The sequence below is a fragment of the Pangasianodon hypophthalmus genome, chromosome 24 (genome assembly GCF_027358585.1).
Source record: "Pangasianodon hypophthalmus isolate fPanHyp1 chromosome 24, fPanHyp1.pri, whole genome shotgun sequence".
Lineage (NCBI taxonomy): Eukaryota > Metazoa > Chordata > Actinopteri > Siluriformes > Pangasiidae > Pangasianodon > Pangasianodon hypophthalmus.
This window is the reverse complement of record NC_069733.1, coordinates 6,366,450-6,378,743: the sequence shown is the minus strand read 5'-3', so window position 1 is coordinate 6,378,743 and position 12,294 is coordinate 6,366,450. Positions and strand designations below refer to the sequence as shown.

At 36.2% G+C, this 12,294-nt stretch overlaps 1 protein-coding gene across 4 annotated transcripts in view; it reads left to right on the top strand.

Annotated features, from left to right (window-relative positions):
- Positions 1-12,294, top strand: part of rxrab (retinoid x receptor, alpha b) — a 47,246-nt gene that overhangs the window by 7,718 nt on the left and 27,234 nt on the right. For 3 of the 4 annotated variants that reach the window (XR_008300832.1, XM_026939820.3, XM_026939822.3), the window contains exon 2: positions 5,739-5,870. The exons of the other annotated variant lie outside the window; for it this stretch is intronic. Coding sequence is in view for 2 of the 3 variants with exons in the window: in XM_026939820.3 (XP_026795621.1) it covers positions 5,739-5,870 (132 nt within the window). In the remaining variant the exon portion in view is untranslated. The remainder of the gene's footprint in view (positions 1-5,738; positions 5,871-12,294) is intronic. 4 annotated transcript variants of the gene reach the window in all.

Here is a 12,294-nt window from a genome sequence, read left to right as displayed (position 1 = left end):
AATCTGGCAATACTAACAATTTATTAAAAAACACATATATATGTATGTATTTTATATTCATATTCATATATGTTTTATCACATTACATTTAATGTTGTAGAACAAGTTGTGAAACAAGTTAGTTCTTGTCATCACTTACAGCTATATGCAGTCATTCCCTCACCAGCATCTCTTTTTTGCTCTCTTAAAGTTAATAAGACAAAAAAAATGCAGCTTGTCATGTTATGAGAAACCACAAAGTACTCTGTCCTGAAAAAGTTCCCATGTCAGAAAACATATAGGAACAGCTTTACCACTGATGATACACACTTGACCGTTTCAACAGTTACGCTCGTTTTCTTAATCTGTTTAATGCCACATCTTTCATACATGTTCCTGCAAATAAGCTGTTACTGTTGAAACAATAACATTAGAACAAGCACATTTATGTACATGTAAGCATGTGATTTGAAATGCAGCCTGTACTATTGTCAGAGGTGCTGTTATAGAAAATTAATCAACACCTTCAAAATAATAATAATTAATTATTCAGGTGAATAACATGACGATTAATTAAATAAGTAGAGTAGCTGTGAATTATGGCTGTAAATACAACGTTAGGAAATATTTAACATTGTTCAGTAGCCACAAAATGTAATTTTATAATTTTTTTTAACTTCTCTCAACCTTGACTTTTACAACCGTTTCAGTGATAAAAACCTTTTAACAAAAAAATAAAATAAATAGTTAACTGCTGGTGGACACTAGCTTAAAGTATATAGGTAGCAAAATGTTTTTCTGTACTACTCAGGATTTTCTAAAAAGCAAACAGCACATGCACAGAGGTGATTTGTTTCATCTGATAATCAAAATAATTAAGGCTGTCTATAATTATGAGCCTGGTAAGTAGTAAACATGTATATATTAGATCTCTTACCTGTAGTGCAATTTAATGCCATTTCTATTTCAAAGTGTGTATGATGAGTTATTTGTTTTTGGACTGGAAACGAAACTGTGGTTTACTGTTGTTAAATAATTATAATTAATCGGAAACTGATTCTAAAGTCTTGTAATTTGGTTCCAATTGTAAAATGGTGGTGCCATTTTTTCCCTGCCTGTTATATTGGTTTCTTTAGATTCTGTCATTAACTTGTTGGAGATTCGTGTCCCTGCTGAAAATGTAAATGAAAATGTACAAACATAACTATTTGTTGACATTAAAAATCTTTAGCGGTATCTACAAAGTCTGAATAATCATTTGGAATAATCATTTTAGCCTTGTTTTAAATAAATGACCTTGTACTTAGACTTGAACCCTGAGGAATCCCTGTGCCACATGTCACGTGTTTACTCCAAACAAAAAACAGCTATGTTACTGATAACTGCCTTGCCTTGTCAGTATTGCAGACTTTTCAGTGTATGGTTATAGAGAATACTGCTCCATGGGGTATAGCTGATGGAGTATTTGTTGATAGAAAAGTGCTGTTATACACCTATAATCAAATTATCAAATCAAATTTTAATAGTCTAATTTAATAGTCTAATTGCTGATTCTTGCTAAATGTGGATTGATTGGTGTTGAAACCCTATTTAAACTGCTGATAATGATTTGTCATCAGGTCTTTTGAAAATCTTTTTATTTGTCCATTTGTAGTGAAGGTTTATTAAATCAGAATGAGCCTGGTTGGGGAAAAACCTCAGCTATATTTTGTCTGGACCTCTGGTTACTGAGTATAATTTTGTTTTAGGGTGAAATATCATTTAAAGTAATCTGCAGTAGAGCTACAGTAGATGAGATAGAGACCTAGTTTTTATGCTTCACCATATTTTTTTTTCTTGTGATTATTTCTTTTCTTCTGTTTGTGGTTGTGTGCTGTTTCTTTTTTGAGAGGTTAGAAAGTAACACACCCACTGAATTGTGCTACACATTCCTCACAGTTCCTTTATGTGGCTGTGCTTCCTTTATGGATTGATGGAGGTGTCTCTGCGGTAGTGCTGGCGTTTAAACAATGTAAGGCCGTAACTAATCCCATTGACATTCTTCTTCTACTGTTGGATTGATTTTCTGAGGTATGGTGTTGTTCTGTTTTGGCCTTTTTTGTTTTGTTTTGTTTTTGCATAGATTTTTTTTTTAAATGATTGTACTTGAAATCATGTTTTTGTTGATGTCCCACTGGAATTATTCTTTGGTTGAGCAACTGACATATCCCCAGATCCTCAAATCAGAACTCTATATGGTGAGTTTTTGATGGCTGTTTATACCATGGAGTGCGTAGTAAGAATGATGTTTTGTGCACAGCAGGAAGTCATAGGAGAACAATGAGGAGACGAGGAACAGGATGCTAGAGCTTTGTGTGTGTGTGTGTGAGTGTGTGTGTGTGTGTGTGAGTGTGTCACACAGCCATCAAGCTTTAATATTCAGCTCCTGTGTGGTTAGGCATGAGTAAAAACACAGTAATTAATGCAGTGGGCTGGAAGTCCATTATTGTATGACCTGACTACAATAAATATCTGGATGTCTGGATTATTTGTTGAAATTATTTCTCTAATATGTATTTCATGATGTGAAAATCCTAAGTAGTTCCATCTCTGTTATCTGATTAACTTGTTTAATTTACAATGGTATCTATAGTTTTAATCTTGGGTTTGACGTCCCACATAATGAAACGGTTGTTTTCATTAGAACTTGGTTGTGCTTAATGGGCCAGTGAAAATAGAGAGATCTTTGAGAACTAGTTCTGCTGACGCTCTCCTCAGTGAATGTTTTAAGTCACATGTATCCTACAAGAATTCACAAACCTTTTGTGACCTTATAAAACTGAGGTAGATCAATGCGACATGCAGAAAAAAGGTCATCATAGCACTTGTTTTGTCCAGGAGAAGGTCAGTGCTGATTTCAATGACGCAGCTTTCTCAAACTCACTTAAGATGCTTGAAGAATGAGGTGCATCTGCTGAGAAGTTTTAATTCATGCAAACTGTGTGTAAGGAATGCTGATCCTCATCCATGAGGCTAATAATAACATCTCGACCTCATAGCACAGGGAGAGAGAGCGAGAGAGAGAGAGAGAGAGTCTGCTCATTAGCTTTCAGCTTCTTATGGTTCACCTACAGAACATAATTGTATTTGCTACTTTTTTTGTTTGCCTGGTTATCTGCAAAAGTAGAAACTTTTAGTGAAGAAAAATTCAGTTATGAACAAAGATAGAAAGTGTGATAGATGTTAAAAGATATGTTTTTCGTTTCTAAAGGGATGACAGAAAACATCCTGTCACATCCAAAAAGAAATCTGCAAAATAGCATCACATTATCATTTTTTCCTCTTATTTTTTCCTGCAGAAGAAAACAGCACCAAGTGTTTATTGCCACCATAGTTTGTTTTCCATCTAGCATTCGTTAATCTCTCAAAAAGATTCATCTCTCTCACTCTGAGCCTGAGGGGAAACAGGAAAAGGAAATGCTGTTATACTGACAGCATCAATACACATCAAGAGCCTTAATCATGTTTTTTTCAGTATAGGTGAGAATGTGTGAATCTCTCTCTCTCTCTCTCTCTCTCTCTTTCTCTGTCTCTCTCTCATACAGGATTCAGTCAGTATCCTCTTATTTCCTCCAGACGTTAATGTTTGCTGCAGTTTGTGTGATTTGCATACTGTTTCTTTATCTGCGTTCTGGATCTGGGCTGGCAGGAATATGAAAAATATGCACTTCATCTTCCTCAGGCTTATAGCAGAGCAGTGACTCCAGGCTGATTTAATTTGGAAAGTATGTTGGCTGCATTGGGAATAAATTTCAGGAACTGTTTTGCACACCCACAAAAATCCATATCAGTGACAAGACAGCAGAGAATTATTTTGGTTCACTTGGAAAACTTTGGCTATTTTTGTAAGGAATTGTCACAAGCGTTGAAGAAAAGTAATATGGTCATGAAGTATGACTTGGAAACATTCTGGTTAATTGGATAGCTGGACAGCTATTGAGTCATTGTGCGTGTGTGTGTGTGTGTGTGTGTGTGAGCGAGAGAGAGAGAGAGAGAGAGAGAGAGAGGAGTGTCTGGAGTGACGTTGACTGGGAAAGTGAGAGGAATGACCTGTGACTGTGAAGTTGAACTCAGGGTTAGGAGTTCCTCTCAGTCTAGGGTAAACTCTCCCCTTTCTTTCCCTTCCTCATCTCTCTTTATTTTTCTCTTCCTCTCTTGCTTTCTCACAGTTTTCTTTCTCTTTCTGCCCGAGTCTCTTTCCTACTCCACGCTATTTGACTATACACTGCATGTCTGTTTTTTAGTGTGTAGGGGTACAGTTAGGGGGCTGAGTTGTGCAACTATTTTAAGAATTTGTGGAAGCTGTCTATGTTTTAGCAGCCACATCCCTTACTCTTTCTCCCTCTTTCTCTCTGTCCATTTTTATTTCTTGCTTTTACAGTATTTATACAAAAAAGTTATGCAATGTATAATTCCAGACTACATAGTTAAAATTCCAAGGAAATCCACAAATCCTATTAAGATTATCTAGATAAATTTGATGAAAAGTGGTATATTTGTGTTGTGCTTGTGAGGAGTACACACTGATTCATGCCTGAATGACTTTATTTGGATTGCTACAAAGTCTGTTTGGCTCTAAAATTATGTTTGACTTAGTTAAATCATTAAAGCTACCACTTGTAATTAATTATAGTATCTTTGTGATTTGCATTATTGCTATTCTTTCTAATGTTTGTTTTTCCTAAGCATTTGTTTACATTTTTCTGGCCCAGAAATGAACTTTGTTGAAGCAGATACACAAAAGCTACACAAAAGAGCATCCAGTGAGGCTAATGTAGTATCAACACAGGAGGTGGGGACCTGTATCAGTATGAGGTAGTGTAGGCTTGTCAGTGTTTTTATTACAGTTGGCAATGTTTTTATTACATCTTCTTTAAGTTTGAATAGAAAATAATTGACTTTTTGTATTACATATATTCACATAATTATCAGTATGTCTTTTTCAAATTATATTATAGCTACAGAACCCAGAAGTCATCTGAAAGGCTCCACATGCTGATCTAATTAATTACGATGAGTAATGCCACTTGAGCCTTCACTTCCTTCATTGCTAATACAGCCTTCGAGGCTAACAAAAGCCTATTAGACAGTGTTGTGTAATCACAAGCCCAGGGAATAATTGATGCCATTGCGGTAGGTCCGTCCCCCCGGCTTCATTCTGAAGGCTTAATCAAGAGGGCTAGAAGAACAGGTTTTTATGATGTATTGAATTGCAGTCCTGATCTTTGACCTTGAGTTTGATTGCCCTGGAAACAAGATGCGACATTGGAAATAAAGGATTCTGTTCTAAGTGTGACCTCAAGTGAGTCTTGTAAATACGAGCTTTAAAAGAGGATAACATCCCAGAGACTCATAAAGGGAGCTTCCAACGCTTGTTCAATGTGGGTTTGTGTGTGTGTCTGTGTGTGTGTGTGTGTGTGTGTGTGTGTTTGTGTGCGTATATATTATAAGAGGTCACAAGGTGGCTGAATGCAGATAGGGACATTTTTTGTATTAGCTTGTAAATAATGTCCAAATTAAACGTATTCCATGTAAATCAAGGCCACACACACACACACACACACACACATACAGACACACACCTTCTTCAGAATCCTTACTGATCCATTTTTCCTTATAGTTTTGTGTGCTCAGCTAGTGGAACAGTGCATACAAATTGAGCATGACTGTGTTTGGAAGTGTGTGACTCTCACCCACATCCTCTTGTGTCACACACCCAGGGTTCCTGAAAAGCCCGTGCTCAGTAGCGCCGCCCTGTGTGCAGGGCCGGCCGGGCGATGCTGGCAGCTCGCCCTCGGGCTGCTCCTGCTTCACGGGCACATGCCCACTGCACCAGCGCAGGATATCCACAGGTACAGAACACACACAACACACACAGACACACAAACACATATCCTTGCCTGTGTGCAGAAGTACATCTAAAAGATAAGGTTGGTGTATTTTGTCATAAATACACACTAACCAGACCGGCTCTACTGTACACCTGTGTTACACCTACAGTCCTGACTGCTGTCTTTCATTTTTATTTGGAATGAGTCTGTATTTTTTAAATGGAAGCCTCCTTAGTAATTAGAGCTGCTGTAAACAGTTATGATTTATACTTCCCTTGAGACAACTCATTGCGTGCTATTACAGTTATTCACTGTCATAAAAAAATGAGACAGATAACCTCCAGCTGCAGGGTAAATTCTTGGTAGTCTGTTTTCTTGGTGTAAAATGGTGTTACACCTGCTTTGTAGGTATGAGAGCAGAAAAACAATTGAAAACCTTCCATTGTAAACATGTTGTAGCAAAGCCCAGGATCTCCCTCTTACTTTCCTCTTCTTTAATGGAAGTCGTTTATTGATTTTATCTGCACTGAGGACAAAATTAGCCGTAGGTTTTTGGTCATCCTGTCTCACAGTCTATATAATGTAATGTTTTTGCTAGTAATGAATGAGTAAAGAATCCTTATTGGCCCATGATGTAAGGTTTTTAAAGTGAAAAAATCTTTACAAATCATGAAAATACACATGTTAAGTACTTATTAATGCCCTTGTTTTCACTGTATTCCTGATGAAATCTTTTAATACAAAATATTTGATTTAATAAGTCTGGTGCAACTATCAATAAGGAGGAAAATGTATGTTTCTGTAACAGTTATAACAGTAATAACAGTTATATATGTTTTAAATAATGTAACTGAACACACTTTAATCATTATTTTTGTCTAAAACCGTTTTTAAAAAGTCACTTAATAAATTTTTATCTGCACAGTACATTTTATGCACTTTGTCAAATTTAGTGACTAGTAATAAAGACAGATTTTGTTTAGGCAAGTACATTGCCTTAGAAGTTAACATTTTATTTCATGTTAATTTCTTTTGAGAGAATTCATTTTTAAGTTTAATTATTGTGGTTGCACTGGCATTACAAGATTCTAGATTGTTCTTAGTGCATTTCATCAGGGTCAACTCATCTGTTAAAAATAACAATATTAATAACTTCATAAGCAAACACTTGGCGTGTTAAATATGACCTTAAGAACAACATCCTCATGATCAAAAACATTCTGTTCATACTGTAAGAGCAACCACTGTTACTTTTTGTGAAACCACAATCTTCACTGGAGAGTGTTGTAAGTGTATATGATGAATTAAATTTAAACCAGCATATGGCAAAAACACAATTTATTTTTGTATTTTAATATATTAGTATATTAATATAAAATGCATTTTAATAAATTTTGTATTTATTTTAATTATGTTTTTTTAATTATTTAATTAATTTATTGTAGTATAACTATGTAAAAGTCATGGACATTATATAGAAAGTGTGTAAAAACGTGTAAAGAAATAGAACAGTGACACTATTAACCTAAGGGTTATAGTAATAAATCTATATACTAATTATCATGCCAACTGTTGCCTAAACAAGCCCAAACAAGTCCAGCAGGTTTACAAAAGTATAATCGCTATACATACCAAGTTTAGTAACAGCCTGCCTGTGCCTTCAACAGTCGGAGCCATTTTTGACTATATATATATATATATATATATATATATATATATATATGTATGTACATATATATATAACACACATAAGAAGACTATTATGACCTGGGGGTGCCAAATGTGATTGTTAGCAGGCATCATCAAATTATAATAGTTTAAAATGTAGCCTATGCCTTATTTAAGAGGTGTTAGTGTGAACATCAGATGGTAGTACTGGTTACTCCACATTTCAGTTTCAAATTAAGTTCGACTGTGCACATGTATTAGAATTATGCCTTGAACTTAAGTATTCAGACAAATTTGTGAAAGTAAATAGTTTTTACAAATATGCTACATTTTATCTAACCTTGGTATGTCATAAAAATCAACTTCTAAGACACTGAACTTGGCCCACAGCCATGAGGACTTAATCTGTCTTCTTTCTGATGTCATAGGACAAAATGTTTTTTCCATGTAAATTATACCTCACTGGCATTTGTGGAAATTTAGAGCAACATTGTGACATTTTAAAACAACACTGCTTTGCCACATTTATTATTAGTTTAGTTATTAGTTATTAGTTATTATTATTTATTATCACATTTTCTTATTAAAGTGTGCTTATTAACATATTCCAAAATATTCACAAAAGATTTTTTAATAATACTTTGAGTGTGGTCTGGTGGTGCATCACTGGCATTACTCATGGCTGCCTCACAGCTCCAGTGTCCCTGCTTCGATACTGAGTTCAGGTTACCATCTGTGTGAAGTTTCACATGGTCTCCACATGTTTTCTCTCACCTTCCAAAAACATGCGAATGGTGGCCTGGCTTCACTAATTGCCGATATGTCTGAATGATTGTGTGAAATGTGTGTATTCCCACCTCATGCCCAGTGTTGCTGGGATAGGCTCCAGATCCACCACGACCCTGACCAGGATAAAACTGTTTCTCAAGAGTGAATGAAAGAATGAATAACAATTAATACTTTTATATCTAAAGATGCTTACGTTACATTTGCCATTCTTGCCTCTCAAAATGAACTTAATTCAAAATTCAAGTGTGACTTTAGATAGGCATTCAACTAATTTTTATATCAAATATATAAGTGTTTAATGATACACAAAATTTTAATTTGATACATTATAGCAGGGTGCCTGTTTTTGATATAGCAAAAATAGGCATTGCCTGAATATGTGCCTTAGGTTTCCATTTTCAGTTGCTTAAAAGTACAGTAATTGAAATGTTATGATTATTTAGGTTTACGTATTTGTACAGTGTTTATGTGATCCATTCAAACTCTTACTAGCATATAGCTGCACTTTAGAATGTAACAAAATTAAACATGCGGAATTAAGTAATTAGCTCTCAAGGCAAGAGAAGGTTGCCAGGTCTCAACAAAAATTCCAACCCAGATACATCCCATAAACTGCACAAAAAGACCAGAAACTACCCCAGAAAATATGAGAAAGGGGAGTCTTATTTTTCTTCCTTTTCTAGGTCTTTGCTTTGGAAACAAGTTAGCAATGGTGCACATGCATTTCTGCTTTGTTGTTCCAAAACTAGCCCAATTTGGTGTAAAAACCACAACCTTGGCAACCCAGATGGTGTGATTCAACAGGGTGTGTCTGAAGCACAAGGCTCTTTAGTTCACAGTCAGCTGTTAGCTGGTTGTGCTGTAAAAGCTCAAATGTGTTTTTTTAAATCCTGCATTCTCCACTTTCCGAATCTAAACTTCCCCATCACTGCACTTTTTTCTTCAACCCAGATCAGCTGAGAAATGCTGTCTTAAAGCAGCAGAGAGAGAGATAAAGTGTGTGTGTGTGTGTTATTAGCGCCGGCTGGTATGCTATTAGCTTGTGAAAATTAGTGTGCTTAGGAGAAGTGTGTTTTTTTTTAAATCCCTGTAGCCTCCCCTGACTGTCCAAAATTTTGACTTTTCCACTATTTTTGCTAATAGCGAAGAAAGATTATTTCATTGTAACAATGAAGTAACATATACGGAGTCAGGAAGAGACAAAAAGTGTCAAACAAATCAAAACGTATATTGCATATTCTTCAAAGGAGCATTGATGACAGCTTTGCACACTCTTGGCATTCAGCCAGCTTCCTGGGATACTTTTCAAACATGTTACAAGTAGTTCACATACATTCTATCAAGTGTGTGCAAACCTGAGATGTTCCCTGTCTTTCCTGTCTCAGCCTGAGTTGCTTTGTTTATTTGCTGCCTTTTGCACACTGTAATCATTTAAGTGAACTATAAATCTTGTGGTTTAAGGGAGAAGAGATGTGTCTTTTTCTCAGTGTTTGTCATTTCTAGATCCGGTCTAATTCCCTCAAACCCTAGTAAGCGGCCACATCGAAGTGTGAGAAAATGGTATATTATCTGTTTCTTTGTGGTTAAAACCCACCACAATTACAGCCTTTTGTTGCGAATAAAGCAAGGCATGCTGGGAAATGTAACTGAAGCTCCAGAGGGCAAACACAGCTTGGCTTGTCTGAACTCTCATCCCGACTCTGATGTGGCGTGGCCACTAATTCAGCCATGCTTTATTATTGGCCTGTTGTAGAAAATAGATTTACTGGAAAGCACTGACAAAAGTCCAGCATTCAGGTCATTGGGGATCAAGAGGTTCAACAGCTCTGTGAAACTCATCGTGTACTTGTCCATCCTGTCATGAAGCTGATTAAGCAGTTAGCATGAAGCACACTGCATGAATGCAAAGAAAAGCTAGCAAAAATTTTGTTCAAAATGTGCCTACAAAATGGGTGCTACAGTCCTGTAGTTGCTCTGAGAAGAAGAGAGACAGGGACAGAAAGACAGAGAGAGTTGGCAAATGGAAAAGATTATCCAATGGAATGTCTGGACTGACCTCAAAAAGAGCGAACAGGCCAAGGAGCCAATAGGATTGTGTGCTTAGCGTTGAGCTAATTTTTTCCTGATGATTGCAGTCGCCATCTCTATAAAACAGTCTGAAGTTGTGTGGAAGGCTGAACTGAGCACAGCAGAGATCACGTATGGTACATGTTGGTAGAATTCAAGTGACAGATGCCTGAGAGGCGAATCGCAGCATAATTCGTTGGCATTTCCTTTTGCGCTTTCAATGCAAAATCAGTGTCTTTTGTGGCTTGTGGAAGCAGTGATGCTCTCTAATTTAAACTGTTATAATCACAGTGACCATAAAATATTAATTATATTTATAATAATATTATTTCAGTATTTTAGCTTTTCAGTTGTCAGGTGTCTGAGAAGAGAAGCTTAAGGAAAGCTATCAAATGTAGGGTTTTATCAGCAGTATTCAGGTCTCAAAACCTCTCTGAGCATTTTGTCTCACTCTGTGGAACAGTCACAGTGAAATGTTCTCTCATTTCTAAGTTTTCTTTGCAGTTGTGCCATTTCCTGCCTGTTCTCAAAACTCCCCCTCAAGAAATTTAATAGATTTACAGGCAAAATGTTGATGCGGCATTCAGTCACTATAAGAGGATTGTGTCCCAATAACTTTGTAATAATTGTAAGATCTTATAAGTTTATAATTAATGTAGTACCTGATACCACAAGGGTGGACAAATTATAAGTAAGTGAAAGCTCCAGTGTACTGCCCAGTCCCATGTTATGCTTGCCTGGAAATCCATTTCCCTAGGCTAAAAAGCAGCAACTAAATATAATTTAACTCAAAAGTATGATGATTTAAATGCATTAATACAGACTGTGGAAAATAAGGGAGTAGTTGAATCCTCAGGAAGGGTAACTTTATGTAGTTATAGTCCTTATCCTGTCCTAATAATGTCTACGTTGATGAAGTATATCCGATTTGTGCCTTAACCAGAAAGGCAGAAATTCTTTGGCTAAAATTCCAGCTATGAACTGTGGTGCTCTCTCATCACACTTAATGGTGTTTATTTGAGACTGGATAGCATCTTCATTTTCACTTCTGAAGTGTTTAAACATTGTGTTGTGCTAGCGTTTATGTAACAGTTATATAACAGTTTTTGTGCTGCACTGTGTTATATTATGCTGTTTTGTCACTGTTTCTACTTCCTGATTCTGGAAATATTGTCAAGCATCCTTACAAGCTGATTATGCCTAGCAAAAATAGTTACTAACAACAGTCAGACTGTAGCCTCAGTGCACATGCGTAATGCAGTAGGATTTGTAAATAGTAGTACACATTACATCAAGATGCCACAGAGCAATATATGAACCAAATACGGGGTGTTACGTGTAAGTCAGTAGGGAGTAGAGTTTTTTCTTTCTCTGGTTGTTGGACGAGTGAAATAAATAAAAGCCTGGTGAATGTTATATCAAAAAGCATCTGAATCTGCAGGCAGGGTTGTGATTTATAAACCCCTGTACCAGCCATCTGATAATTATTTTGGATGTTAGATATAACAAAATATGTTGTTTATTCTGCTGGAAACAATGTCCAGAGTTGCATTGTTTAAATATTCACAAGAGCATTACACATATTAAAAAGCGGTCGCACTCGTGTATGGACTGAAACAACCAGTGAGGTGGTCTCGGTCTGATTTCAAGAGAAAGTGATTCGACTCTGATTACTTGGTTTGACGAACAAAAAGAGAAAACACAGGATGCAATATAAAAAACATTTTATAGTAGTTATTTGTATAATTGTGTAATTATCTATATAGTGCTGGCTCCATGTTCTCCATGCTTAGCTGATTTTTGTGATTTCTGCACACACTTGGCAAATGTTTGTTTCCCTTTTTCCATTACTGTATTGCTGACCAATGAATAAAAGAGTTTTAGCCCTACATGCCCCACGGCCACCCAGATTAATAGGCGT